The sequence below is a fragment of the Crocodylus siamensis genome, chromosome 11 (assembly GCF_052110815.1).
Source record: "Crocodylus siamensis isolate JL-2025a chromosome 11, ASM5211081v1, whole genome shotgun sequence".
Classification (NCBI taxonomy): domain Eukaryota; kingdom Metazoa; phylum Chordata; order Crocodylia; family Crocodylidae; genus Crocodylus; species Crocodylus siamensis.
The window spans coordinates 19,052,432-19,080,203 of NC_143405.1; the positions used below are offsets into that span (position 1 = coordinate 19,052,432).

The following is a 27,772-nucleotide window of genomic DNA, read 5'->3' on the forward strand; positions in this document are numbered from 1 at the left end:
GGACAGGTGTGTTATTGCTCCTGATGCCATCCTGGTTGCGCTGCTCGTTAGACACCCATCCATGGCTGAGCCGTGTCTCTGCTGCCTTGCTGCTGGAGTGTCACAGCTGCTGTCCAGAGACCCTAAAAACATAAGTGGGAGGGGATGGGGGGAATGGAGGGTCTCATGCCCACAGCTTTTCCTGAGTTGGGACTGGCCTCTCTGCTCTGGGTGAGAGGTGGGTGCTTGGCGCTGCAGCCATGGCTAGGATCTAGTTTGGATTGATGTGGACTTTGTATGTGAGGTTGAGGCTGAGATCTGTGCACCCCTGGTTAGAAATGTAGAGTGAGGCTTATTGGGAAAGCTCACAGCATTGCTGCGTCACTGGAGATTTTCCTAAGGTAGTCCACGGGTGCCTCACTTGGGATCAGAGCTTCATAATGCCAAGGACTACAGAGGTACAAGGGAGAGGGGGGAGGTTTCCTTGTATCTGTGTGCTTCTGGTTTATTTTTGTGCTTTAGCAGTTGGGAAACTTAGCTCTTTCTCCTCCCATGTTAAATGTAAGAAGGTCTCTTACCCTCAAACTATCCTTAGACAATTCAAGTGAGGAATGTGTTTGGATCACAGGACTAAGTAAAAGAGTAAGGCTGTCCCATTGCAAAAGTAAGCAATAGGGCCCGATAATCCAGGTAATGGGCTCCATTATAAATGCTGCACTTGATCTGCGCCAAAAGCCAAACCTAACTTATGCAGTGTAAGAAAGGGGCAGGTTGGGATTTTTCATCAAAAAACTCCTTCAGGAAGGAAAAACTTGAAGGAAAACAAGATTCACCTAGTCTAATGACATTGTAACGCATGGCAACTGTGCTAAAATGCTGGGGTGCACAATAATAATTGGCTTTTAATTACAAACTGCAGAGCATACAACTGTATGGCAACCTTCTTAAATCACAGAGGATAGGTTTTGTATGAAATGACACAAGGGACAGATGTGTATTTCAGACACCACAGACAGGTAGTTCAGTTATGTGAGACTCCCACACAGCCTCTGATTCATCTCAGCATAAAGGCAATCCAAAGGAAATGGCTTGTTTTACCCAGCCAGCTCCACATCACACTAGCTCATGGCACAGGCTGTGGCATGCTTCAGGAACAGGCAAGTCATGTTTCCCATTTCTCAATTCACCCCCTAGAAACAGGTGATAGTCACATCCCAGCTTCAGATCCCTCCCTAACACCTTTTGCGGGAATCAAACTGGATCAGGACATTATCCTCTTAAATCTTCATAGCTTTACAGCATGTTTCAGAGCTTTGCTCCTTAATGGGAATCTGGGCCAAGCCCATTCCCACCATACTTCGATTAACTCAGTGAAGTCACACCCAGGGTGAATTTGGTCAAAAATTCTAATGCTCAATTAATTTCCATTTCCTCTCCATTTGCTCTGTGCTCCTCATGTTTAAATGAGCCAAGTTACCCGCACTAAAAGTAATGAAGAGCCCACCCCAACTGCAGAAATTCCTCTCCTGTCAATAAGGGGATTGTGGCATTTTGATGACAGCATGTCTCAGTTAGGAGGGCAGCTGTATCTCCAGAAACACTGCCAGGGCTAGCTTGTCACTCAGATTACTGACTTACTTAGAACTTATGCTATATAGCATAAGTTGCCAGCATTTCTAGATTGTTGATCTGTATAAGCCTAGGCTCAGGTAGGCAGCACCCCAAGGAAGGAAACAACATAAAAAATGCTGGGAGGCTGAGGAAGGAGTGTGAGTAAGAGGCTGGTAGAGAAACAGGCATACATCATCCAATGCACAAAATAACCCTTCTACTTTTGAGGTGGGAGATGAGGCAGTGAAGTGAAGGTTAACTAGAGTCTAAATTCTGTTTAGTTCTAGTCAGGCTCAGGCTTTGAGATGAAGGATGTCAATCAGAAGCTATGCCACAGTGGGGTGTATACTTGCTTCTCAGCTGAGAGAAATGTATGCTCATTTTCATTAAACAGATTCCCAACCCTTTGTTGCTTGACTGTTGATTCCCCAGATGACAGCTGCAGCAACTCTTCCACCTGTGGGATGCAAGATGCCTCCCAGTCTTCACTACACGGACTCAACTGCTAGACTCGCATTGCTACATGCTTTGAAAAATAATGACAAAGTTAATTCTCAGGCTCACTGCTTCCCTTCCTCCTCTCCTACATTCCTGCTGCAATTCAATCACAACAGAAGGCTGATCAAATCCCCAGTTAAGAAACCTCAAGCACTGTAACTCCTATATCTAATCCTTTAACAATTATATACTAGGCTTAGTGTCATCTTTGGCTAAGCAAGGGGAAACATAGTTATAGAACACAAAATAGTTCATTGTTTTACTGGTTGGAGGAACCAAAGCTTTAAAAAACAAAAACAAACAACCCCCCCCCCACTGTATTCGTACAGAACCTGGCTTTTATTTAAATAAAATAGTGTTCCCCTCCAGGAAGAGATGCACCTCAGGTACATACTGCAAGAGGTATCAACAGATCTTCCATGCAGCTCTGTTTTAACTAGACCCCTTAGGAAGAATCATTCCTTTCAAATAATTTCAGCTATCATTGTTTGCAGTCCTGCAGAAGCTGTACACACAACAGCTCTGCTAGTTTTCCACTATTTTCAATGCCTGGATGCTGTAAGATGTTATGTCATAACAGTGCAGCGGCAGCTGAACTTCTGCTTCAGATACAGTATCTAACGATAAGGTGCCATTTCTCACAAATGCTCTCAGTTTAGCCTGAATAAGCAGAACTGGGAAATCTTCAATACTTTAAAGCTGTGATAAAATAAAGTTTGGGACATTTTGACAGATTTTAAATTTAGGTCAAAGAGTTTGTTTAGAATTATTTGACTTTGTTCTTCGTGTAAAGACTGCACAGAAGGGCTGTATTCAAGAATGAATTCCTATGAGGAGGTACTATCCGCATGAATATGGAAGGGGGAGGTATTCAGGACAGAAGCTCAAGTGCTCAAAGAGCAAATTACTACAGAAGAGAAAAAAATACTGAATGTGGCAGTGTTTTCTTTAACCATTGCATCAGCTAATCCATCTTAGCTGAGCTGGTACAGGAAACCCTTGGTATTCATGGGTTAGGCATTCACGGCTTCAAATATTCATGAATGCCAAACCCACATCTCAAATATACTAATAGGAGCCCTTCGGGAGCTCTGCACTCCTGCCACTACTGCCAGAGCAGCTGTGCCCTACCCCCCAGGGGCACTGCGTTCATGAATGCAGACAGCATTCATGAACGCAGTGCCTTATTTGCAGATTTCATATTCTTGTGATTCCCGCAAATGGTATCCCCTGTGAATGGCGAGTGTCTCCTGTATTTTGAAAGTTGCACCTTTTGCCCCCTATGGAAGGCAAATGCTTCTCTCTACTATATTTCTAGGGCTTACCAAGACAGGAGGTAGAATGATTTTTTTTTAAATCAGTTTTGGAAAATTTGTGTAAAAAAGGATACCGGGGAGTTGCACTGCCTAAAGGTAAACTATATCCATTAGAAAATTCTATCCTAAGAACATGAGAAGTCTGAACGGATAAAGGATACCCTGCTGTCATATCCTTTCTGCAACTTGGCATATAAAGAGAGCGATGCCACCATGTGATTGATTAGGAAACATATGCTAGCCCAAAGAAAATGTACAGAACTTGACCTTAATCCTTCCCAACCTCACACTTGGGACACAGTCAAGATTTCTTAGTTGTTAATTGTTTCAGATTTCTTTTTTTAATATAAAAACCCTGTTGGCCTCACAGCATTTGAAACAAATAAACCCCCAAACCAAAAACAAATACTTTGGGTATTAAATTACATTGCAGAAGCACAGTAAAACTCTTTGAATGCGACTGATCCTAGGCAAGAAGAGTCAGTCCTGTAGAGAACTGGTTGCTGTATGGCCTTATTGCAGACCACTGTCAAGGTTGCAACCAAATAAGGGTGTCATGGTCACATTTGGAAAGAGAAGGCACAGCCAGAATTAAAGAAAATAAAAGGATGCAGCTAAGAACCTCTTCTTCCCATATACAAAAACGTTTTGTGTTCTGCCTTTAAACCATTAAGGCATCAATATTATGTAAAATGTAAACCCAACCTAAGGCCTATCAAATTCAGACTTGGACCCAGTTAGTAAAATAGGCTTATTCAGCATTTTCACGTAGGTTCTTCTGCCCAGCTTCCTCAGTGGGAATCTTGAATGCTGCATTTTGGAATAAAACCCAGCACAAAGCCCACAGTCACTTACATCAGTGGCTGTTCAGAAGTAAGGAGACAATGCCAAGATCCCTGTGCCACCAGCAAGAGGTTTTCTTTCACTGCAAAAGCTGTGGAAGTCTCATCAGTTCCCCTCTTGCATGAAAGTTAAAGCAAGGAGTGAATAAGCCCCAGGAACACTGTGGAGCTTTACCCAAAAAAAGAGGGGCACAAAGCTGATTTACAACATTTATGTCCCTATGCCAAGAGTCCAGCCCCAGGGCACGTCTCTCCAGCAGGCTCAGTTATCCACCTCTTCCTCTTCATTCTGTTCCTCTTCCTCCATTCGTTCATCATCATCATCATTCTCCTCCTCTCGGCTTTTGTCTTGTTCCTCAGAGTCTGCCTTCTTGTCTTTGTCTTTTCTTGCTTCTTTCTTTCCTTTTTGCTCTCGCCTGTAAACTAGCAAAGCAGAAACAAACAAAAATAAAGACAGCTGGCTGTATGCATGTTGATGGACACAGTAGGAACAATTCAGTGACCTAGTGCAGTGGTTCTCAACCCTTATAGACTCAAGGGCCCCCTCAGAATGTGTCAGCACTTATTTTTCCAGTCAAAAAAAAATGAGTGAAAGCTAACAGAGCAGATCTTCTGTTGCAACAGACTCAATAAGTCACAAGGCCGTAGCAGGTCAGAATGTTTGACACTATGGATTTCTAATTGAAATCTCTAGGTTTATTCTGTAAATCACATGTAGATGTTTGCACACCTAACAGTACTAATATTGTACAGCCTCTTGCAGCACTCTTAAAAAGGGATCTCATAGCAACCCAGTTGAGAAGGAGCACTATCAATAGTGATTCTCATGATTTAGCAGGTCTCCAGGTTCTTCTGGCTGACATCAATTGGAGCAGTGAAGCTCCCAGTTGCAGTAACCCACCCTCTTATTTTAGCTGTGCCGGAAGACTCTAAAGGATGTGCAGGTCAGCAGAAAGTTTATGAAGATACTGAAGCTTACATGTAGCAGGAAGCACAAAAGACTACCTAGACAAAAGTGATGGGGGAAGGTTAGATGAGCCACAGAAGTGCCTCCTCAGCCAACAACAGTTATAAAATTACATCACACCAGTGCTAATGAACCACATTATCTGTCCCCATGCAAACTTCAACACAGGCTGTGGGGCAGAGATGAGAGACATGGCACAGGGAACAATATAGGGCAACCAACCTTCGAAATAAATAGAAGCTTATACTGCTAGTCCTTACACAATGTGAATTTAGAGAATGTTACCTTCCAGTGATTCTTTTAAAGGGGCTACAAATCGCTGAAACTCCATTTCCTCCATGGCTGAGAGAACGTCTCCAGCATTCAGTGTTTTTCTCTTTCCTTTCATTGCAAAGTTATTTGCACTAATTGAACAGAGATCAAACAGCAGAAATTGACTCCAGTTACCAGTAGTTTTAAGCATCACGGTCAACTCAAAACATTTCAGAGGGTAATAATTTTTGTCACCAGTTATAAGTGATGCTTATAATTGACCAGGAAATTAACTATAACAGATTAAAAACAAATGAACAACCAACCAAAATAAACAACCAACCAACCCCCCCTTTGTGTTTACACTCTGCATTTCTGTTTGTAGCCAGTTTTTGTTTAGTTACATTTTTCTGTTGTTGTGGGTGTTTCATAGAAGTATAACAGGGAAAATTATTTGTTGGTATAACTGTAAAACTGAAAGAAATGGCAAGTTTCAAGGCAGGTGCACTTTTTAAAAATTTGCCTTTTAGAGACATTTGAATGTTAATAACTTTAGATTTAATCAAAGAGCATAGATGTACGAGAAGGCAAAACTGTCAGCTGTGGGACTCAGCTGCACATGGTCCTTATGGCTGGGAGCCTCCTCTGTTGAGGGGGCTCCCAGCTGCAGGAGCTGGCTTCTTGCTGATATAAGGGGAGCCCAAGACTGGGCTCTCTCTGCACCAAGGTAAGGCATCACAGTAAGGTACAGCGTGATATATTGCACAATTCCATAAACATGTCTCCTGCCATGCATGTGTACTTAGATCACAAGGCACCTTTACCTGCACATGGAGAGGGGTCCTAAGTAATCAAATAAACACTACATGACACACCCAGTAACTTCCTAGTCTGTTTAGAACAACATTCAGAAAGCAAGTCAAAAGACTATGATGGAATCACATAACAAAACTAAAAGGCACCCCTTCATTAAACAGATGTTTGATTAAAGGAAAAAAAAGGCTGGATACTTTTATGATCAATATCACCACTGTTATAGCTACTAAAGCAAACTTAAACTATCAGGTAAATCAACTGTTATGTCTGATGGTTAAAGATGATCACTGGCAAGTTTACTGTAATTCACCACTAATAGTCCATGCCTCATGATTAAATACCACAGAAAGCATTTTACAGCAGCAAATATTGTCCACTGGTACAGAGGCAAAGTATTCTCCCAGAGGGGCAAATAAATCATCATTGGCACCATGGTGCTTAATCAAGAAACTATAATGAATCACAAAATTACATTACAGGTTAAGACTGCACAAAGCTTTAGCAACCCTCATATATATTTATTACCAATGGGTATTTCATGAGTAGTGAAAATTCTGCTCCCCAAAGTGGGCTAGCTGCAGATCAACTAGTTGTTGTTGATCTGATCCAAGAGATGCTTACCATGATGTTGCATACAGCACAAACACACTTGCAGCTCGAGATATTGCACTTCGAGCTTCTTTGGAAATATTTACTCCATCAGGAAGCTGAAAAGAAAGCAGCGTCATTTTATCAGAGGCAATGCAGTTCATACAGGTCAGGAAGCTGCAAGGAATGATTCAAGCTTTGCATAATTTCTGCCTGAAAAAACTGGTACAGCAGGGTGAGACTGAGGGAGAAAAAATTATTTGGGGGCATGCCTCCCCAGCAGGTAAGTCCCACATAGCCAGGGCCCCACTCAACTTACCCCTGCTCCTGCTTCTGTGGCACTATCCCTCGCTGCGGGGGCCTCGATAAACCCCCACCCCTTCCCTACCCCTGAGACTGACCCGCTGGGCTAGGGCGTGCACGTGCATGCAGACGGGCACTCCCCAGCCAATCAACTTCAAGAGGCTCCAAAATCTACTGGTGGATCGAGACCCACTGGTTGGTGACCGCTGCTGTACAGCCACCAGTTCAGCCAAGCCATGTAAAGACTGCAAGGGGAGAAGTCACCAGCAAGGCTAAAAGCCAGTGTCTATTCTGGACACACCAAACCACTGAGTCCAAAAGCAGTCAGTTACTCTAACTTCTCAAATGTATAATCAGAAAGACCAAGAATTTAACCTCTTCTTCCAACAGTAGTCAATTTAACAGCTGTCACATTTCAGCCGTCGAGGGGTAGTCCCAAACGTGCAGCATCCATTTATCAAGCGTCTCAATCCTGATGGTACTTACTGCTTCTTTAATAATCCGAGTGATGACAGCATTGGGTAAATTCAAGTCCTCTGGTCTTTCTGCCATCTTGGGACTTCTGAAACTAAAACAAGCGTTATGAAATCACCAGATGCTTTGCTCTCCCATGCAGCTCTGCTTATAAAACACTTGGTCCCGCGACAGATATCACCCTAAGACATCCTTGCCTCTCCTATTCAACGCTCGTCTCATCCACGCAGCAGATCTAGCAAGTCCTACTTTGCAAAGCGTCTACAGCAGGGATTTCCTACCACAACCCCCCGTGGTGCCTCGAGATCCTGACAAGGGTGCCACGGGGGCCACGCGGTTAGACGCGCCCGCACCACTCGCAGGGTAAACCCTGAGGCATCAGGCAGGCACCCGCGCCTCCGGCCTGTTGCAACGAGACGGTGGCTCTAGCGTTTCCCGGAAGGTGAAAGCCGAGGGAAGGGGAAGAGGCGGCGTTTTCCGAGGGGGCCTCGAGTCCAGAGAAGGCGACACCCACTCACCGCGCGCAGAGGCCCGTCCAACCGAACCGCGCGCCAGCCCTGACCCCTGACCCCTAACCCACAACCCCTCCCAGCACGCACCGCGCCGCCCGCCCGCCTGCCGGCGTAGTCGGCCTCTCCTTTCCCACCGTGCACCGCGACTGCCCCTCCTCCCGCGCGTGGGTGGTTGCTTGGTTACCCGCGCGGGCGCGGCCTGGGCCTGGTTGCAGCGGCCCCGCGGGGAGGTGAGAGCGGGGGCCCCGCGGCCAACTGTGGGGACCCAGGGGCGGGCAGCGATGGTCGTCGTTAGCCAGCGAGGGGCGGAGGTGGGCAGGGCTTGAGGGTAGTGGGCGGGGCTGGGTGGGGAGGCTCCACTTTGTGAGGATGGGGTGGGCGGGGCTTGAGGGCAGTGGGCGGAGCTGCGGTCTGGGGTGGGGGGCGGGTTCCTCCATATGAGGTTGATGGAGTTCGGCAGGTCCCTAGGGTCTGGGTGCTGCAGGATGATGCCCTCCTCCCCCTGCCCCATGGGCACTGTCTCCTGTGGGCAGGGAGTCCTGTAGCCACGTGCTGCCAGGTCACTGCTGTCTCCCATTGCCTGAGTGACCATGAAGATGGTGACGGCCGACGTGGACCAGTGGGATGAGACCATCTGCGACATGGCTGTTTGTCCGCACCCGCAGTGCTGGGACACCCTCCGCAGGGTGGAGCAGGGACGACCTCGCATTCGCGCCAGGGACTCAGACCCACTCTGCAGAGCGTCTGTGGAAAGCGAAGGTAAAGCCCGAGGCAGCGGCACCACTGGCAGGACAAACACGTTCCTTGTGTTAGTGAATCCTGGTAAAAGTTTCCCGGGAGTTAGCAGATCGGGTTAAACTCCTTTCATAGTCATACCTTTAAAAGCAGAAAATGACCATTGTGTTGTCTAACCCAGTAGTGCTCAAACTAATGCTGCCACTGCGCCCCTGCTTTCAGATTTTGGACCCAGGGGAGTCCTGTGGTGTGGATTACATGGCTACAGGGGACCCATGGGGAAAAGCAGTTGGAGAAGAAGGGACAGTTACTTACTTTCTTACTGTAATTGTGATCCTTCATGATTATGTATGCATCTGAATCTGGTGTATGGCAGGTCCCAGCCACAGGGGCAGCTGTGATGGCCATGCAGCCCCTGCCTGGTTCAGGCTGTAATGTAGCCCCTCCCCACCCCCCGCTCTATCACTTCCCCACTGCACCTTGTTCTAATCTGAGAGAGAATGTAAGGGTGCCAGTGGGCTTTAGAGTGAGCCTGAATCCATCCAAACCACCACTGGGTCCCCTAGTCATAGCTCTGCCCTCAAGCTAAATAGGCCCTCTCAGCCTGCCCTTGTCTCTGCAGGGCACTTGTAGCCTTAAGGCAGAGGTGGGCTGTTATTTTGGGCAGAGGGCTGCTTACTGAGTTTTGGCATGCCATCGGGGGCCACATGGCAGGCAGCCAGGAGCAGATAAATATTAATTTTCTACATTTTTTAGGGGCCCCACAGGCCAGATAGAATGGCTGCATTTTGCCCCCCTGCCTTAAGGGCTCATTGCGTGGCTCCCTCCTTCCCTGCACCGCACTCCATGCCTTATGGGTGTTATTTTCAATTATGTCACCTGCTGTTCATGATACTTAGCTCCTCTGTATGCTCCACAGTGCTCTCAGCCCCTCTCTCTGGGCTCTTGGCCTTCTGGGCACCTGCACAGCCCACCTCTGGGCTCCAGAACCCTCAGGTCCCGCATGTAGCCACTTCTGGGGTCTTGGACTTTGGTCTCCCATTGAGTCCCCTCTTGGGCCCTCAGAATCCCTGGTCCCACATGCAGCCTCTCTCTAGGTTGTTGAACCCTGGTCACAAGCTCAGCCTCCCCTTCCCCCCAGGCTTGTGGACCCCTAGTCCGGTTCACAGCCCCTCTCAGGCTCATGGGCCCTCTAGTCTGACTCTCACCCCTTCTCTGGGCCTGTGGACCCTTTGATCTGACTTTCAGCCAGTCCCTGGCTTCTGAGCCTCCTGTTTTCACACTCAGGCACTCTGTGTCTTTAAAGCTTCTTCAGTCTTGCTCTCAGCCCTGCTTTGTGCTCCTGGATTCTCTGACAACACTCCCCTCTTCTGATCCCCACCTTCTAATCTTTTACACTTTCTGCTGGGCCCCACTCTCAGCCACTACTGGGTTACTGGCACTTTAAGTAGGCCTTGAGCCTGCCCTTGTAGGGCTTAAAGCTAACCCACTGACTCAACTTAATAACAAGGATCTGCAGACACTCAAACATTCTCTGGGTTATAACATAAAACCAAGGCCATCTGCCCATATAACAAGCCTCTCTTAGCCTTGGGTACCTTTCCTTGTTCCCAGCACTTCAGAGTTGCTGCCTTTCAGTCTATTTGGGAGCTCTGTTGCTAAGACCTTCTCACTTCATGGCTCTTAAAACTAAACTACCTCACTGGGTCAGGCCCAGGGCTTATATAGCTCAAGCATGGCCTGCTGCTGGTCAGGTGAGTCCCTAATTAACCCCCTTCACCACCTGCAAGGTGCCTCTCAGGAACAGGCATACCCTGGTGCCCTGTTACACTATAGACTACATACCTTTCATGCAGCTGTTGGTTAGAAGATCTTAGTTTCTTCTGTGCTCAGGGCATTGTGCCTTGAGTGGGATTAATATGTACAAGACATCTAAAAAAGGTCAGTAGCTGTAACGTTAAGTCCTTGTCTGTTTGGCTTGAACTTCCAGCCATTGACTTCTGCTATGCTGTTCTTTTCTAAACTGAAGAATCCTTTAGGACCCAGGATTTTTTCCTCATAAAGGTACTTATCCCCCACAAGCAAGCCATCTCTCAGCCCTGGCAGGACCCAGAGTAGGGCATCAGGGGTACAGGGTCCTGGCCATCAGGAGCTCTATGGAGCTGGGCCAGCTCCCCCCTGCTCCCTGCTGCTGCAGCCCAGCCTGGCTCCACAGACTCCCGCCAGCCTGTGTCCTGCTCTGGGCCCTACCGGTGTTGGTCCTGGGACACTGGTCCCGTGATGGTGACCAGGGGGTGGGGCACCTGTCAAGGGGTGGGACTACCCGTGCGGCCCTCAACATTTTGCTAAAACTGGGTAAGTGGCCCTCTGCCCAAAATAATTGCCTGCCCAGCTATAGTATCTAAAATGGACATTACATTGTTAAAGTCTATAATGATAAAGCTCATTAAGATCACATCCTCAGTGTAGACAGTATATTTGCTTTTATCTTTTTAGATGAATTACCAACACTGAAGATTATAAACTTGCCAAGCATTTGTTCTTCCCTAAATGTGACTAGATGTTCTACACGCAACAGAACAACCACTTTCTCTGCACTGGAGACCTTTTTCTCCTATGATTCTCTTCAGGGAACTTCAGTCTATGACTTATCTGAGCGAGATAGTTTAGTGAGGTGAATTGCTGTTAAGTTCCCATCTATGGCTGATACAGGTGGTATGCTCTGGATTAAATGTTTGCAGTGAGCTGATGGCAAATTTATGGCACACTTGTTTTTCTGAAAGAAGGTGACAGAAATACATTTAGAGGCAGCAGTTGCTCTGTGGTATACATCTGGGGTTCCACTTCTGGGTCTGGGAGCCTTCTCATTTGGCCTGCAGGGCTCCCCAGTGGTGTTCCCCTTTTGCCAAATTCCTGGATCTATAGGGAGCCCCATGGACTGGACAGTATGGCTATGCATGATGTGGGGTGGCATGGTGCTCCATGGTCTGATTCTAGCATACAAGGGCCTGATCCAGTGTGCTGGGATAGCACAGGGTCTCAGGGCCAAATTATGGGACACAGGGGCCTGATCTCAGTGTGCCAGGCTGGGCAGGGGTAGCACAGGACCCTAGGGCCCAGTCCCAGTGTGTGCGGGCCTGCTCCTTGCAGGGGGCCTGCTCCTGGACTAGTCAGAGACTAGGTGAGGGTGCAGGGGACCCCACGGCCTGATCCTAGTGTGCAGGATCATTTTCATCTTTTTCACTGAGCAGAGCAAACTTTTAGCACTTACAGCACCAGTTCTGCAAATAATTGCCCATATGCTTAACTTCACTCAGTGTGAGAGGCAAGGATTTTTTAAGGGTGATATCTTTTATTGAATCAACTATATAGTTGGGATGAAGTTAGACAAGCTTTTGAGTGCAAGACATTCTTCCTCAGGTCACTGATCACAGGGAGCCAGGCACAGTAAAGACTCAAGTAAGTGTTCTCACTGATTTCAGTGTTAAGGACATGCATAAATGTTTGTTAGATCAGGGTCTAGGAAATGCAAGTAATAAAAATAAATAAATAAATAGATTATTTTTACAATAGGCTGTATCATTATAATTAAATATTCATTATTCCAGTCAGGACCAGGTCACATCATGGCTGGTACTATTCATAGTTATGAAAACTATAGTCCTTGTTGTGAAGCAGTTACAGTTTAAGTAGGCAAGATAGAAAGAAATAAAAAACAACAGGAGAGGAAGAGTCTGCAGGTGAGATATGCAAACCCCTGTGTTTAATCTGATATATAAACTAAAATTGTGTTTAGTGACCAAGAGTAAGCATGTGTAGACCTTGAACCTATAAATGTTTTAGTCTGTGCATAATTTGTCTCAGGATAAATACATTTGAATCAGTTCTATCCCCTTCCATCCTAAGAAACAATAACCTACTGCACCATAACTAGTTGTAGGTATGTTATGCAGCAAGTTACTGTTTGACGTAAACAGGGGGAGCAAAAATGGGCATAAACTGATCAGGGTAATGATGAATACGTCACCTTAGTTTGCAATGTGACAACAGAGGATGTGCTGTTAATAATAGCCACGTATCTGAGACATCTGGATCTGAAAAGCATGAGCCGTTACAGCATTTAATGAAGTGAGGTTCAGCTAACGAAAGCTTATGCTATATATCTGTTTTGAGGTGCAAGTCTACCTTGCTTTTCACTTGAATTCAGACTATTGTGGCTAATTATGTCTCTCCTCTACTTCTTGAGCCAAATGACCCATCTCTGTTAGCTCATTTCCAGTAAAACTCACACAGTTCTGGATGGGGCCCAGCCAACAGAAGGGCACAGAGCCACAGCATGTAAGCATGAGTTACAGCAGTAGGGGCATGTCAAAAATTAGCCCCACGCTCTCCCTGGAGTGCCAGTCTGATCCTTTTGCCCTGTTCACTTTGCTGCTCTGCTTTCTGTTCCCTGAACAAGCTGCTGCTCTGCTTACTGCCTTATCAGCCCCTGTGCTGCCTGTACCCTCCCCAGTTTTCCATGTGCTATATATAGGCTGCTTGTGCCACCCATGTATTACAGGATAGGTTACAAGCATTGGTTATTTGTTAAGAGTATTTTTAGGGATTTATTTTAGAAAATACCATAGAAATGTATCCTTGCCCATCTGTTTTTGTTGTTCTCTTGTGCTCCTGGTCAATTTATTTCTTCTTCTTTTTTAATTATAGAAAGACATAGTTTACTAACCTGTTTGGTATTCCTTTTTAAATTAGAGTTGGCACCCTGATGGTGGCACTCTCTCATTTTTAAATGGTTACCTTCTCACTTGTAGTGCAATGGCAATCCTAATTTTTCATGGTGTTCTCTCTTTAAACTGTTTGCCCCTTAGAGAGATAAATATCCAAGAAGAAAAGACAATAACAACTCCCAGGGGAGTCTGCCAGGGTCTGGATGCCCTCTGGAACCCTCTGCTCCTTAGCTCAGACCTCCTAAGCTTAGGTCATCTGTGACAAAGGCCTACAAATTCAGCATTTTAACCTCAAACTTTAGACCATTTGAACCACCCAGAGATTTTAGATCAGTCAAAAGTTCAGTATATCCCAGAGACCACATCATTGTAAGCTACTCTAACTATTTAGAGTATTCAGAATCTTCCTATAAGTCTACTGGTCAAATGAGATTTCCATGTGATTTAGTAGGATGCGCAGGGCATCTGCACTAGGACAGATAGCCAATGAGGAGCTTTCCACTTTAGCACTTGTATCATACTTCAGAGAGAAAAAGCTCAATATTGTAGTACTTAAAGTTTTCTTTCATATTGGTAGTTTGTGTTGGTCTCCTCATGATTCTGACTTGCGTTTCTATTTCAGTTCAGAAAGACTTCATTTCCCAGGACTGAACTCAGCAACAGAGTCACATGTGATCCTGCACAGACAGATGAACCTCACCTACTCGAACAGAGTTGGAAAAGTGAGTGATTTAAAGTGGAAGCGGGAGACACAAGTAGATGCAAGTGTCTCCTCCTGAGAACTCAGAGCTAGCCTTTGGGCTCCTGGGAAATTGCCGTGGAAGGATGGTCTCTGCATAATATAATCTCTTGTGAGAAGTTCTGTAGGATCATACATAATTAGCTGTTCATTTCTGTATCTCATCACTTGAAAGAAAACTGCAACACATTGCTTGGCACTAGCCTTCCCTCTAAGCTGTGTGGTGTATGCAGCCATGCAGGCGCACTCGTGCTGCATTGCCAGGCGTGCCTGTGCAGCTGCACACACTGCACAGCTTAGAGGGAACACTGCTTGGCACTTACAGGAGTGCAGTGACCCTCCTGCAGCATTCTGAGTGCCTTAGGACTTGTACCTTTGAAAGTGGTTAACTGTATCATGTTTGTATCTTAGCTTCAAGTGATCGATCTTGGTGAGCTAGCTGCTCCCACTCAGGCCAGTTGGCCCGATGGTGGAAATTTGATTGTCAAATGGATCCCAAATATACATCGAAAACCTCAGAGGCCTGTTGTACACACACAAACAGAGTAAGTTTCATAGTGATAAGTACAACTGTGTGGGAGGGTGGCTGGGTCTATCTCAGTCTCCCTTTGAACTTCCCTGCCACAACTTTGATTGAAAGAAAAAAAAAAAAAAGTTCAGTGATACCCTTAGGGATGAGGAAACACCACAAACTACCCAGATGATGAACCCACACAGTGCTGATTTTATTCGTAGCAGGAGGTTACAAAGTTGCATTCACCTCTTTAATTACCTCATTAGCGAGGGAAACCAATGTAGCTGATAAGGTAACTCTGGAAGCCTGAGAGCGCCCCGGATGCGTTAGGGTATTTGGTTCAGGCTGCGTCTTTCCCGCTAATTAACTCATTAGCAGGGAGCATTCCCTGCACCTCTGCAGGTCCCGAGCCAGGAGCTGCCTCCGTGGCTACCTCCCTTTGCCTAATAGTAGACCCAGCTCTGCTCTTAGCTGTCCAATGGCGCGAACGACTCCATGCTGCTTTTGCTGCCCATGTGCCGCCCTGAAGCCCTCTCCTTTGGGATTCTCCTCAGCATGATGATCTCCCAGAGCCCCAGTTCTTCCCTGGGTTAACCATATTGACTGTGGGTCTCGAGTGAGTACCTCACCTCCTTACCAGCCAGCCATGGCATCCCAGGATCTGCTGTTTTGGGCTTTTCTGGGTTGTGGATCGGGCTTCTCTGTCTCTCTTCTTCTCTTGCAGTCCTCCCTTCTTCCTCCTAGTGCCCAAAGGCAAAGTGTGCTCACTCACCACTGGGCTTAGCTGTGGCGGGGTAATTATCCTGACCTTCCCCCGGTGAGTAATTCTCCTCACCTGTGCAAGGTGCTCTCTATAGCCACCCACTCCCATGACTACCTTAGTAATGGGGCTCCTGCCTGAGCCTGTGTTACAACAATGTACACTAGACCCTTTCTCCTAAGGTTATGAGTGACGAAAGGCTAGGTAGCTGAAGTCACATGAGTGCACCTATTTCCACAAATTGGCATCCAGGAGTCCCCTGAATACTGTGCACCATTGTGACCTCAGTGGCATTCTGCTTAGCCCAATGTGGAGCTTTGAGTCTCAGGGCTTTGCTGGACATCCCACTGTATTAGAGGTGGGATGGCTGGGTATTTCCCTTTCATAGTACAGAAGCTGCTTTTGGATACTTGTTTCCCAGGTGATCAAAATGTGTCATTTGAACCTGAAACCCATAGCTAGTGGCTGTCTGTAGCAATCCAGTGAAAACATAGTTTTGTAGCTCACTGCGGTCTTGGTTGTGAACCTGTAAATCTGAAAATGTTAGTCTGAAATGGGACAGAACAGTGTTTAATACTGTTATTTGATCAGTTATTTACTCAGTTTAACACTAAGTATTTGATCCTAGTCGATGTTGAGTCAGATGGGATATTTAGAAACCTGCCTAAATCGTGGTTTCGCAGATTTAATAAAAACCACAAAATCCAGGGAAATCTGCGAAAAAAGAAACGTAATAAAAATGTTTTTATTAAGTCTTCGCCTCCTGGGTGGGCCTTGCAATCCACCTGGGAGGGGAAGGCACCAGCTGGTGGGGTAACGTGAAGGGGGCAGCAGACAAGATGATGGCTATCCCTTCTCCCCACTGAGGCCTCTCCACCAATCAGCACTGAGGTGTGGGGCTGAACAATGGACAGCCAGGAGTCAAGGTGCTGGTTGCCTCCTTGTCCCTCCTCTCCACCTCTTCCCCCAGGGCCTCTCTGCCAATCAGTGCTGAGGTGGGGCCACTCCACCAATCAGCGCCAAGGGGCAGGGTTGCTGTGAAATGCCTGTGAAATAGGCTTCTCATGCTGGGAGAAAACCTTGAAAATGGCTTTGTCTTGCCACATGTTAAGTAGGTCCCTATGGATATTTGAACATGGGGAATCAGAGCAGCAGAGAAGCCACCAAGTTCCGCATGCTGCATTTGAACCTGCTGTCTGGTTTTGCACGTTCACCTCAATTACTTCATTTCTTGTGTGTACCAAACTCTCTCACACTCTTGGCCTTGATCGTTTTCCTCAGTTATTTTTTTGGGAAAGAATCTCTTGCAATACTCAGATGTAGAAATCTAGTGCACAAGAACTGCAGTTTCTATTGCTACCTAATGTATTGGATACTGAGTACCATTAAATGTCAAGGCATTTGAAAATCTCAACCAAGCTTTCTAGCTGATAGATCAGTTTACACTGATCCCAGTTACGGAAGTTAGTGACGTTGTTAGTGTAAGAAGGTGATACTAGAGTTTGGCCCCTGGTCTTCAAGAGCCAACTTAAAGCAGGGTTGGTGCATTAATAAATGTGTTCACTGTACATTCATGTTCATGCTAAAATTCCAATGACTTATGACCAGCTCCACATTTGGGTGAGATACACTTGTGCAATGGGATGTTCAATGGTTTAAACGCTACAAAATAGTTGTCTGAGCCCATGCATGAGATGGATGAGTCATCTACATATTGGTGCAATTAAGAGAAAGGGTTGTTGTGGTTTAGACTCTAGGCTGAAATTCAATTGTGGTGCAGAGGGGGAACTGAAACAGATGGGCCATAATGATTAAGGGGTGTTGTGTCAACCTTTTGTTACAGAGGACAGCATGTCAGCTCTGAACAGAATGGCAAATAAATCAGGATTGACTGGAGGAAAGGATGCATAGTAGGGGTCTGCGAAGCGGGCCCTATTTGATTCGGATTTGGATTTGGCCTGAATCAGGGACAGTGATTTGATTAGTTGATTTGGATCAGTGTCCCTCATTCGATTTGGCCAAATCTGAAGATTCAGTGCTGATTTGGAGAATCAGAGAATTCAGACTTAGGCACAGCTTTAAATGTTTTTTCTACATACCTCGAGGTACCAGTATGGCTTGTGAGCACTGCGATGCTGGGGCAGATGGAGTGTCCAACGGAAGTGCTGGGGGGGGGGCCCCGTGTGCTCGGTGGTGAACCTGGAAGTGGACCGGAAGTACTTTGGGTCTGCTGGGGAATGCTTGTTACGTCTTTAAATGCAGGGCATGGGTAAGGAATCTGAGCTGGACCCCTTAGCTTGTTTTTTCTCCATTCCTTGAGATTTCCTTTGGGTGGAACTTACTCAGGTTCTGATCACTGTAGGTGCCCTTGATGAATCATACAAAATAGTATTTATTCCCAGACCTCTTGCTGACTTAGTAAGAGTTTGCAGTTCAAGCCCAGGCCCCTTCCTATAATTTTACTACTACTTCATCAAGCAGGTCTCTGATGCTTAGGCTGATGCCAGTTAACCCTTTCAGATACAATAAAATAAAACTAGCAAAAATGTGTTTCTCAAGGATGGGAGAGGGAAAATCTTATATGTCACTATTGAAGCCACAAGAATCACAGATTCCTCTCACCCTTCTGCATCATATTTCCTTTATCACTGGTATCCTACCAGCTGACAGGGACCTTTGAAGCGTGAGGCATTGCTCTCATTCCCCACCTCCTGAGTGTTTTGTACTCCATGTGTAGCAGCCTGGAACTGCTGCTGAAGGACTGGGAATCAAATACTGGTTTCCTGTGAAGGTACTTGATAAAAACTGGGATTACTTTTCACTGTAACCGAAAGTTCAGACTTTTCATAAAATGTTATGCACAGAGTATGTGTACGGTTGCCATTAATTCAATTCCTGTGGATTTTTTCCCCTGTTTAGACTAAAACCTTTAAGAAGACTGTATGTTAAAAATCTTCCCTCTGGAAATCTTTCCTTGAAAGAAGTGCAAAGCAGAGGAAGAGGCTTTGACACTGTAAGCTTTGTCAGTATTTGCATAATGCCTCTGGACTATCTGTTTCCAGCCATTGCTGTACAGCATCTTAGAGATGGAAAGAAGACCACTGTGGAGTGGTACACAATTACCTCTGATTGGACATATTATTCACAGCTCATAGTTCCCCTATGTGGAAATAAAGGGCTGTGGAGGCTTGGCCCTCACTGTAAGAGAGGCATTGCTTTGTGTTGCTCCACAGCAAAACACTGAGGTGACTAAGCAGCAGCATTGCAACAGAATCCGCCCCCCAGCTGAAATCAAGACATGGGTGGGTGTAAGGTTAAAGTGCAGGATACTGCAGGATGCAAAATAATGCCTGAGGAGGAGAAACCCTCACCAATCCACTGTTCCTTCTCTACTTTAAGATGAGATGCCCATCTTTCTGATTATTTCCCCTTGGAAATATTTATCTGAAGAGAGAAGGCAGTAAGGGGCTCGGGCATTCCAGGCTTAAGGTCCTGAGGAAACATTTTTCTCCTGAGTTTGTATTTCATTGTAACTGCTCTGTTCTCCAGAAAAGAAAGAAGTCCAGGGAAACCCCTACAGGAAATCAGCCTTATCTCCCGAACCCCAAAAGTTGCCAAATAATGAACTGGTCATCTAAAAAAATGAAGCCAACCCCAAAATACAGAGGTGAAAGGTAAGCCTTTTCAATTAAATAACCCTTGTTTTGGTCTGTTCTCTGTACCAGAGTGCCACACGGGCTAGTGTGTTGTCTATTTCAAAGTGCTCGGGTGATGCGGCTCCTGTTCACTTTGGGAGTCAGGACCTGGGAGTCAAAAGTTCTAGAGAGAGTTCTTCTTCTGTCCTTTGGGCATTGTGGGCTGGTTAGATGTGAAAATGCGTGGGGAGGTTTGCAGGGACTTCTGCTAAAATAGGATCCTGGAAAGGCAGAAATGCTCAAGGGTAAGGAGTAGTTGGAGCAAAACAGTGGCACTTTTTCAGGCTTGTACCTCTGCCTAGCCCCAGGATCTCTTTGTTTTCCCTTGGGTTCCAGTCTAGAAGAGACCCAGCTAAGAAGGAGAAAGGACATAGTAAAGGTGTGTACAGAAGCTGTGTTTTCTGCCATTTTAAAGCATTTATTGTTGTGACTTTAACAGAAGTGCACAGCTTTACGGCATTTAAAAATGGGTCCAGTGCTTTAAATTAACCCTTGTTAAATGAGGTATTAAATTTGAAGCGCTGTATTTTATAGCAGTTCAGCAATCCACAGTTCTTGAAATAACTTCTGTACACTGGTCAAATTTCTGATCAGTGGAGAAGCCAACAGAAGCTGTGGCGTGCCTCATGCCTCTTAGCTTGGAAAATAGAGGGAGGCATAGATACCACCCCCCTCCCCCATGAAACACTGCACTTCTGTCATGCTTAAGAGCGTTATAACTTTATAGTGCTTGAAAAAGTGCTCTAAATTAGAGTACTGTAAAACATGCATAGATCATTTGTGTACACACCCTAAATCTGCTTGCAGGAGTGGAGGAGGTCTCAGTGCTGCATCAGAAGGAGCTTGTCAGTCCTTACCTTCTTTAAAGGGACATTTGTTGTTTACAACTCTGTGGCTTTACTGGAGTCCTGATGTATTGTCCCTTTGAGAAAAGTTGGGTGCATCTGTCCTGTCCTTGACACCTGATTTCTTGAAATGAGGCAATATTGATTCTTCCTCTTTGTGTTGTCTTTAGTTCTACAGAAGGGAAACCAAGAGCTCCTCAGATGAAACAGGGGAATGCTGTCCCCAGGCACCTGCAGACTGCTACAGTAGTGCAGCTGCAAGATCGGAGCGCCCTGCTGTCAATGAACAGGACAGAGCCTGAGGCTAAGGAGAAACATGTGAGTCATTTGCTTTTGCAGAAGATACCCAGTGGGTATGTCTACACAAGATTCTAAATGTGCAGTAGACTAATTCTACTGTGCATTAGTGCGCCATGGCAAAAGTTGTGCTAAGGTGCTAATGCACAGTAGAGTTAGTCTACTGTGCATTAGTGTCACTAAAAAAGTGTGTGCCAGTGCTACAGCACAGTAATGCCAGATACTGTGCATTGAGTTAGTACCTGTTATTGCGGGTACTAAAATTAATGTACGGTAATTATGACTCATTAATACATGTGTAGATGTGTCCAGTATGTGTGAACTTGGTGACAGACTTGGTGTCCTGAGGAGGCAATTTGCCCCCCAGTCATGAGCTGTCATTGTAGCAATCTATCACAGAAGACTTTCTGCAAATGGGGAAATCTGTTGATAGTTCTGTTTTTCACAAAGGCAAAAGAAAGTGCTTCCAAGGCAGCATGAGTCCATGGTCTGTACAGGACATTTTCCTTTTGCAGTGGAGTCATGGGTTTCTTTACCCCAGTGGTCCCCAACCTTTTTAGGCTTGAGGTACTATGATAGGCTTGTGGTTGTGTTCCCCCCCACCCCCGAAAATACCAGCTCTTAGTTTTCACTTGTTTTTTGATTACAGAAAAATGCAAGACCTATTCTTCTGTTGCAAAGAACTTGGAGAGACCACAGCAGTTCTGAATGCTTTTGACACTATGGATTCCTATTTGAAATCTCTCAGCTTATCATGTGAATCATATCTGCACACCTAACAGTACTAATTTTGTGTGGCATCTCACGGCATCCTTGAAAGGATCTTAAAGTACCTGTGGATGCTGAGGCACCCTGGTTGAGAATCACTGCTTTAATGTCTTCCAGTCAGTCACAGTAGTGCTTAATCGAATGGTTCTCAACCCTTTTAGAGTCAAAGCACCTCCTCATTAGATTCAGGGTATCCTTGTTAGACTCAGGACATTCTTTGGAAAATGCCAGCTTTGTTTTGATTTTTTTTTTTTTTTTTTAAGCGCAGAAAAATAATAGAGCAATTCTTCTGTTGCAAAGAGTTTAGCCCACAGGACGTCACAAGGTTTTTAACACCGTGGATTCCTGTTTGAAATCTCTGAGTTTATCTGGTGAATTATGGTTGCTTGCAGACATAAAAAAAACCCCAAAACAATGCTTTACTTTAAACTTGGTGCACTTCCATGACGTGCTCAGCATATGCCCAGAAAAGGTGCTTTGATTTAACAGCTAATTAAATTAGTTTAACTAAAAGTGCCAAAAAGCTCCACTGCAGCACCTAATCTATATAGATGCTGCAGAGCTGGATTGAAGTAGTGCACTGCCTCTTCTGGTAAAGTGTGTTTGTTTGGTTTTTTTTAATGTCTGCAAGCTGCCCATGGTTTTTATATCTGACGGTGCTAACATTGTTTGGCACCCTGAAGCACCCTTGAAAGGATCTTAAGGCACCCCAGGGTGCCAGGTTACTTTGGTTGAAAATCACTACCCTAGGGGATTTGCCAAAACTAAGTGAGACGAGGTCAAGCTCATACTCATATCTTTGTATTCTCTTTTCCTGCCCCCACGTAGTCTTGCTGACTTCAGCTTCCGTGTGGATGACCCACATGATCCCTTAACTGCACATTTCCTCTTCTTCATCAATACACATGATCTGGAGGCTTGATTCAACTCCCCTGCTCCTCAGAAGATCCATTCACCTGAGTTGGTCCAAGCCAAGCATCATTCCCTGTCTGATCTCTCTGAGTTCCCCCTTCATTAAAACCACCTCATCTCTTTTAACTAACATGGCTACCTCTTGGAGGTTGGGAATGGGGAAGAACACATGGTATATCAGTGAGATAAGCTGAGCTGCATTTGGGGTGTGTATACAGAATGTATTATTAAAAATGCCATCTGAAGATACCAACTTAACTGTGATATTCTTGTTTTTGGTTTAGAACCCAGTAGTGGTGAAACACAAAGTCTTGGAAAGAATGAGAAACAAACTAAAGTTTGAAAATCTAAGAAAACCACTCGAGAATGAAACTGGACTAGGTACTAAAATGGAAGCTTCAGTTATGCCTTTAAATACGTCTGCATTTCCACACTACCACGTTTAGATTTCCTGAAAGTATACATTTTGCTGTAGGGAGTGGGCATTTGGGATAGTGATACTATATGATAACATGTTTTACCTCTTAGCTACCAATAAGAACTCTTAGCTTTAACATGTTCTTAATATAATATTTTTCTCTTGGAATTTCCCTGGGGTTTTTTTTAGTTAAAAATGTACACATGAGCACTAAGCAGAATCCCTGAAGAGTGACTTCAGCCTCTTTCTAAGGGGTACAGAATGTGCTCATATGTGTGTACTGATAACACTGCTGCAGCATGGGTGTAGAGGGATGCCTTCAGTTCCTCCTTTTCTCCCTGGGGTTGGCTAGCACACACGGGGATAGCAGGAGGGAAGACACCTATACTGGAGGAGTGTGGACACTGTCAGGGTCATTCTTTACCTGGTAACAAGCCCTTGTTGTTTTCTCTCTGGATTGTGGAGCATTTTCCTGACCTGAGAGTCCCAAAGTATATGCTGTTTGGATGATTTGACAGAAAGTCTAGCCTATCTGTTCTGTATCCTTAATGCAGACTGTATGGTCTTATGGCCCCTTTTACCTAAACTGGAACAGCAACCTAACCGCCAAGGATCAAGTGAGTTGCCATGCCAGTCTCTGGACTCCCACTCACCAGCAAACACAGAGGAGACTTCTGCAAACAAAACACTGTCACCCAAAACAGTAAGTGCTAGTCAGATGCATCAGGCTAGAGGGGTCAGACTCCCTTGCTCTGAATGGGATCCTAGCACTATGACTAACAGTAAAGCTTTTATAGCAGCCCAAAAAGCAGAATCAGTTTAGGCTTTCTGTTGACCAGAAAGTAGGGAGTGTGCTGCAGAGCTACAACTTGTGCACTTTTGTCACAGCACTCAAGTGCTGCTGTTACAAAGGGAACTGACAGATGTGACAGGTTGTTGTACAATTGGCTACTGAAAGCACTCTACAGCTATGTACTGAAAGAAGCACACGGCTGCAAAGCACTTAAAAAATGCTTGATTGTGCAACAATTGAACCCTCGTTACATGTGGGTTCAGATGAAGGCACTCCAAAGGAGGGGAGTGAGTTCAGTGTTTGATTTGCCCAGCCAGTGCTGGGGGGTGGGGTGGGTGAATTGGAGCCCCCATGAGGTAGGGGGCTCCAATCCATCCGCCTCCATACTGCAGAGCAGGCTGGGGAAACCCCAGAATAGACCTCCCTCCCCTGCCTTGTCTTGCCTCACCTGCCCTGCCCGAATCCTGAGACGGCATGAGCGCTGGGAGAGGGGAGGCAGGGCTAGAGGACGGATGTTGCAAACATGTAGCCTCTCTCCCTGGATTGGCTCCAAAGTGGAGCTTGATCACCCACCCTCCTGATCCAGTGGCAAATGTCTGTTGGGTCTGGAGGGTTGGTCTCACTCATGGTGCTTTCTGCAAAGCCCTATGAGTTAGACCGGGGAGCTGCACATCTGTCAGCTTCCAGAGAGAACCATCAGCATTCCAAACATTTTGTTAGATCCTCACTTTCATGCTGTCTGGGTTAGCATCTTTAGAGTACATTCATATTCTGTTTTCTGTGAGTTCTTAGGCATATCTTTATTGCTCTACCAGGTTAATTGTCAGGGTGACAAAGATTAACTGCCAAGCAGATTCTCTTGTTTCCCTCTGCAGAGGGTACTGGTATGAGGATGTTTTTTTTTCTCTTCTGCAGCCAGTTTAGAAAAGCTCTGAACCCTCAAGGGTCAATACAACCCATTTGCAGCAAAGTCGACAGAGCAATTTCCTGTTGCTTCAACCTCCTTCAGTCCCAGAAATCAAAATATCCAAAAATAGGCCCACTGATAGCCAGTAGTCTCAGCTCTCTTTGTGACCTGATAATATCCATACCCTGCACAGAACAAGCCAGACTTCCCCATTGGCAAATGGTGACCAATGAGATTTCATTTGACTCAGCCCTTGCTTTCTTGCAAGCTCTGTAATTACATTATTTTAGAGATGCAAATTTGACTTTCCACTTGTTTGCCTGTAGTTAAAAGTTTAGCACAGTAGCTTGGCTGGATGGTGTCTGGCACTCTTTCACTGAAGGCCTACTACACACAAACTTCTAGTTATGAGGAGTTAGTTTATGCTATCCTAGATGAGCAGGAAAGCTTGAGGGAGGTACTGTGTGCAACACTGCGGTGAGAAAAGGAAGGCAAAGGATATAATGGGAGAAGATGGAAACTAACCCATTCTTTTTTTGATTAATTCAACCTGTAAGCTTCTTCTGGCTGACCTGGCTAGGGGTTAAGTGAGTGAAGAGCTGAAAGTATTCTTTTGCTGAAAGAAAGTCTGAAATGGCTCCAGAGGAATATCACTTTTATCTTCTATCTTTCTAAGATGTGTATAGTATTTGTGAACCTCTTTAGTCTGCAGAGAGGGAGTGCCATGAAGTGAAAAGCCTCAAAGAACAGCTTATGGGACTTAGGAAGAGGAGATCTTCAGTGAAACCTGTGCAGTGTAAGAGCAGCACAAATCTAGTCCTTGGGGGTGAGTGTTGCTAATGTCTCTGCCATGGAATGTGTCTGGTTACTGTAAGGACAATGTATTCACATTATATGTCAACAGAAGGCACAGACAGGTGACAATTTTCACCCAGTCTGGCCCCTGAAAGTGCACCGCAGCCATGACCCAACAGAAGTGCACAGCTGTAAAGTGCTTTAAAAGAACCCAATCCCACAAAAATCTGAACCCTTATTGCATGAGGGTTCAGATGAAAATGTTTCAGAACAAAGTGGCTTCAGTATCTTGTGTGTGTGCTGCCTCCAAGACTCAGAGCTGTTTTCAGAATGTTTCTGGCTAGGGAACCCTTAGAATGAGTTCCCTTTCCTCACTCCCATTCTGAAAACAGCACCCCTCTGGGAGAGAGGAGAGACCATTGCTAGAGGAAACAGGCTGCAAGCTCACAGCCAGCAGCTGGATTCCCTTTCCCCCTGGAATCACCAGAGAGCTTCTATTTGGTCTGGGGGATGTTGTGCCTCAGAACACTTCCTGCAAAGCATTATGAGTTACGACGGAGAGCTGCACTTCTGTCTGCACCCAGAGTGGAGCTGTGTATGGCAGGTGCTTCAAAACCAGTGTGCTTGGTCATACCAGTCACTAGGGCAGTGTGACATTACTCTGCCACACTCTGATTAGCTGGAAGTGAAGAAAGTTGTAGCTGGAATATGCATTGCCTCAACATCTCAAACTGTTGGTGTATCCAGTCTGGTATGTGCTTCTACAAATGTCCAATGCTGGATGCTCCAGAGGCAAATGAAGACCAGAAATCCATGTAGGTTCTTAAAATGTGCTGAAACCTTGCATATATTTGCAAGCACATTCCAGAGAATGCAGTAAAACTTGAACCTCTCTCATGGGACCACAGAGATCACTGACACTTGAATTCAGAGATCACTTATGAGACCAAGCAAAAGAGGTACAGAAGGGAGGTGGAGGGCATAAGGACTGCACTCGAAAAGCTTGGGGGAATCCCACAAGAGGTGAATTCATTTTGACCTATAAGATACTGAATGTTATTTGGCTATTTATAGAAATGTGTCATTTTAAAAATAAAATACTTGAAACACAAATATTAAAGTTGTTGAATACAGAGAAGGTTGAATGTAGGTGGCTTAGATACAGGAGGGACAACATTGGGACTTTTACTTTCAGTATAAAGTGGTCTGATACAAAGACAGTGGCACAGTATAAAAGCTGACAGGCATTATCATGGGATAATGGACTGGTCTAGGACATGGACCTTAACTCACAAGTACTGATTCACACAAAACCCCCATTGAATTCAGTGGTGTTTTGCCTGAATAGGAGTCTGCAAGATTTTTCCCAGGGTGTTTTACTCTAGCTTTTATCCTCAAGTGATTTCTTATTTGTCCCTGTCAGCAGCAGAACAATGTTATGTTCCCTCTTCTTATTCTCTGCTCAGGTGTTGGAAAAAACGGGCATCTGCTAACTGAAAAAGCAAGCCAGCATGAAATGTACTGCAATCACCCAGCAATCAGGATGGAAGCGACGCAGGCTCTGGGCTCTCATCAGGGAGAGGGCGGAGAGCAAGCAGGAGGAACTGCTGTGCCACCTCATCCTCCACCCCCTTCCCCTTCTCCTCTCCTATCTAAGGACAATGAGGAGCCTTCTGGGGCAGAATCACCTGTCTGTATCAGAGGCAGCATCCAAGGGCTGGTCAGTGATGAAGGCAACCTTCCTGATTAACCTTTCATTGGACAAATGCTGAAGAAACTTGTTTCTACCCTGACTATAAACACTGTGTGGTATGACTTGTCCTGAGACACTTTGCTATCTACAGCTAAGGCGAAAAGACTCAGAATGAGGGTTAATGACGTGACTCCAGAAGCCTTGGAACGTACACAACAGGCTCAGTGCTTTGTTATTTATTATAAGTAAAGTTAAAGCTTTCCACTGACCTGCCTGTGTGTTTGTCCAGTGCATAGTCCCTGGAAGGGGAGCCAATCTGTGGATGAGGGCACATTTGTTAGGGGGAGGAACAGGAGGATTTTTTAATTTAGCTGATTGCAGAGCCCAAACATTCCAGTCCTGCTCATGAGGGCTGTTGAAGCAGTAACTTGATCAGAGCCTCAGCCTTGGTACCATTGCACTACACAGTATTGGGTTGTAGAAGCACCGTCTTTCTGCTGTGCTGTATGAGTATTAATGCTGATGCAATGGCTTCACTGTGGTTGGCATCTAACTATCAGCCCAGCAAGCCTGAGTCTCTGACATCACAGACACCTGACTTCTGGTATCACCCTAGCAAGCAAGAGGGGCTGGGATGGTGACCCTGGTGTTGCCTTGACATCAGACCTCTATGCTGTAGGTGCTGAGCTAATGACCTCACAGAGGCCTATGGCTTGTTATCAGCCCAGCAAGCTAGAACTGCTGCTGAGGCAGGCACTGGCTACCAGACCTGCCCAGGGAATGCCAGGAACTTCATGGGCATTTTGTACCTTGGCATCAGGGAGGCCAAGCTGATGAGGCAGGGACTGCAGGGAGGCCTGTGCTTAGCACTGTCACAGCAAGGTGAGGGTACTTAATCACTCTACAGGGGCTATAGCTTGATGCCAGGTTGGTAGTGAGAGCTGCTGAACTAGTGAAAAAATAAAGGCCCTGACTTGGCACACATCCAGTAACTAAGGGTAAGGATTAAGTGAAAA

General features: G+C 45.6%; 2 protein-coding genes across 10 annotated transcripts; one reads left to right on the top strand and one right to left on the bottom strand.

Moving 5' to 3' along the window:
- Window positions 1–798: 798 nt before the first annotated feature.
- On the bottom strand, window positions 799–8,480 carry POLE3 (DNA polymerase epsilon 3, accessory subunit). Of its 5 annotated transcripts, none has more exons than XM_090023082.1 (5): window positions 8,165–8,187; window positions 7,659–7,734; window positions 6,903–6,988; window positions 5,499–5,617; window positions 799–4,669 (listed from the first exon to the last, which is right to left on the bottom strand). In XM_090023082.1, the coding sequence occupies exons 2-5, from the start codon at window positions 7,722–7,724 to the stop codon at window positions 4,509–4,511; spliced, it is 432 nt and encodes a 143-aa protein (XP_089879208.1). In that variant the 5' UTR covers window positions 7,725–7,734; window positions 8,165–8,187; the 3' UTR covers window positions 799–4,508. The 5 variants fall into 5 exon arrangements, with proteins under 5 accessions (XP_089879208.1, XP_089879207.1, XP_089879206.1 ...); XM_090023081.1 differs by lacking the exon at window positions 8,165–8,187 and adding an exon at window positions 8,246–8,268 and having other exon boundaries at window positions 801–4,669; window positions 7,659–7,740; XM_090023080.1 differs by lacking the exon at window positions 8,165–8,187 and adding an exon at window positions 7,844–8,135 and having other exon boundaries at window positions 801–4,669; window positions 7,659–7,740.
- On the top strand, window positions 8,255–27,024 carry C11H9orf43 (chromosome 11 C9orf43 homolog). Of its 5 annotated transcripts, none has more exons than XM_090023071.1 (12): window positions 8,255–8,388; window positions 8,692–8,917; window positions 11,390–11,567; window positions 14,243–14,342; window positions 14,771–14,904; window positions 18,553–18,646; window positions 19,183–19,307; window positions 20,344–20,491; window positions 22,435–22,531; window positions 23,123–23,271; window positions 24,974–25,094; window positions 26,530–27,024. In XM_090023071.1, the coding sequence occupies exons 2-12, from the start codon at window positions 8,749–8,751 to the stop codon at window positions 26,811–26,813; spliced, it is 1,599 nt and encodes a 532-aa protein (XP_089879197.1). In that variant the 5' UTR covers window positions 8,255–8,388; window positions 8,692–8,748; the 3' UTR covers window positions 26,814–27,024. The 5 variants fall into 5 exon arrangements, with proteins under 5 accessions (XP_089879197.1, XP_089879199.1, XP_089879202.1 ...); XM_090023073.1 differs by having other exon boundaries at window positions 8,755–8,917; XM_090023076.1 differs by lacking the exon at window positions 24,974–25,094 and having other exon boundaries at window positions 26,530–26,706.
- The last annotated feature ends 748 nt before the right edge of the window (window positions 27,025–27,772 follow it).

Bases quoted from the DNA above. Each gene is read 5' to 3' on its own strand.
- POLE3 (XM_090023082.1), bottom strand. From the start codon at position 7,724: ATGGCAGAAAGACCAGAGGACTTGAATTTACCCAATGCTGTCATCACT. The intron at 5,618-6,902 runs GTAAGCATCTCT...CTGTTCAATTAG, and splicing joins GTGCTGTATGCAACATCATG to TGCAAATAACTTTGCAATGA. The intron at 4,670-5,498 runs GTAACATTCTCT...CTGCTTTGCTAG, and splicing joins TTTAAAAGAATCACTGGAAG to TTTACAGGCGAGAGCAAAAA.
- C11H9orf43 (XM_090023071.1), top strand. From the start codon at position 8,749: ATGAAGATGGTGACGGCCGACGTGGACCAGTGGGATGAGACCATCTGC. The intron at 8,918-11,389 runs GTAAAGCCCGAG...TTATCTTTTTAG, and splicing joins AGCGTCTGTGGAAAGCGAAG to ATGAATTACCAACACTGAAG. The intron at 14,905-18,552 runs GTAAGTTTCATA...TCCCCTGTTTAG, and splicing joins GTTGTACACACACAAACAGA to ACTAAAACCTTTAAGAAGAC.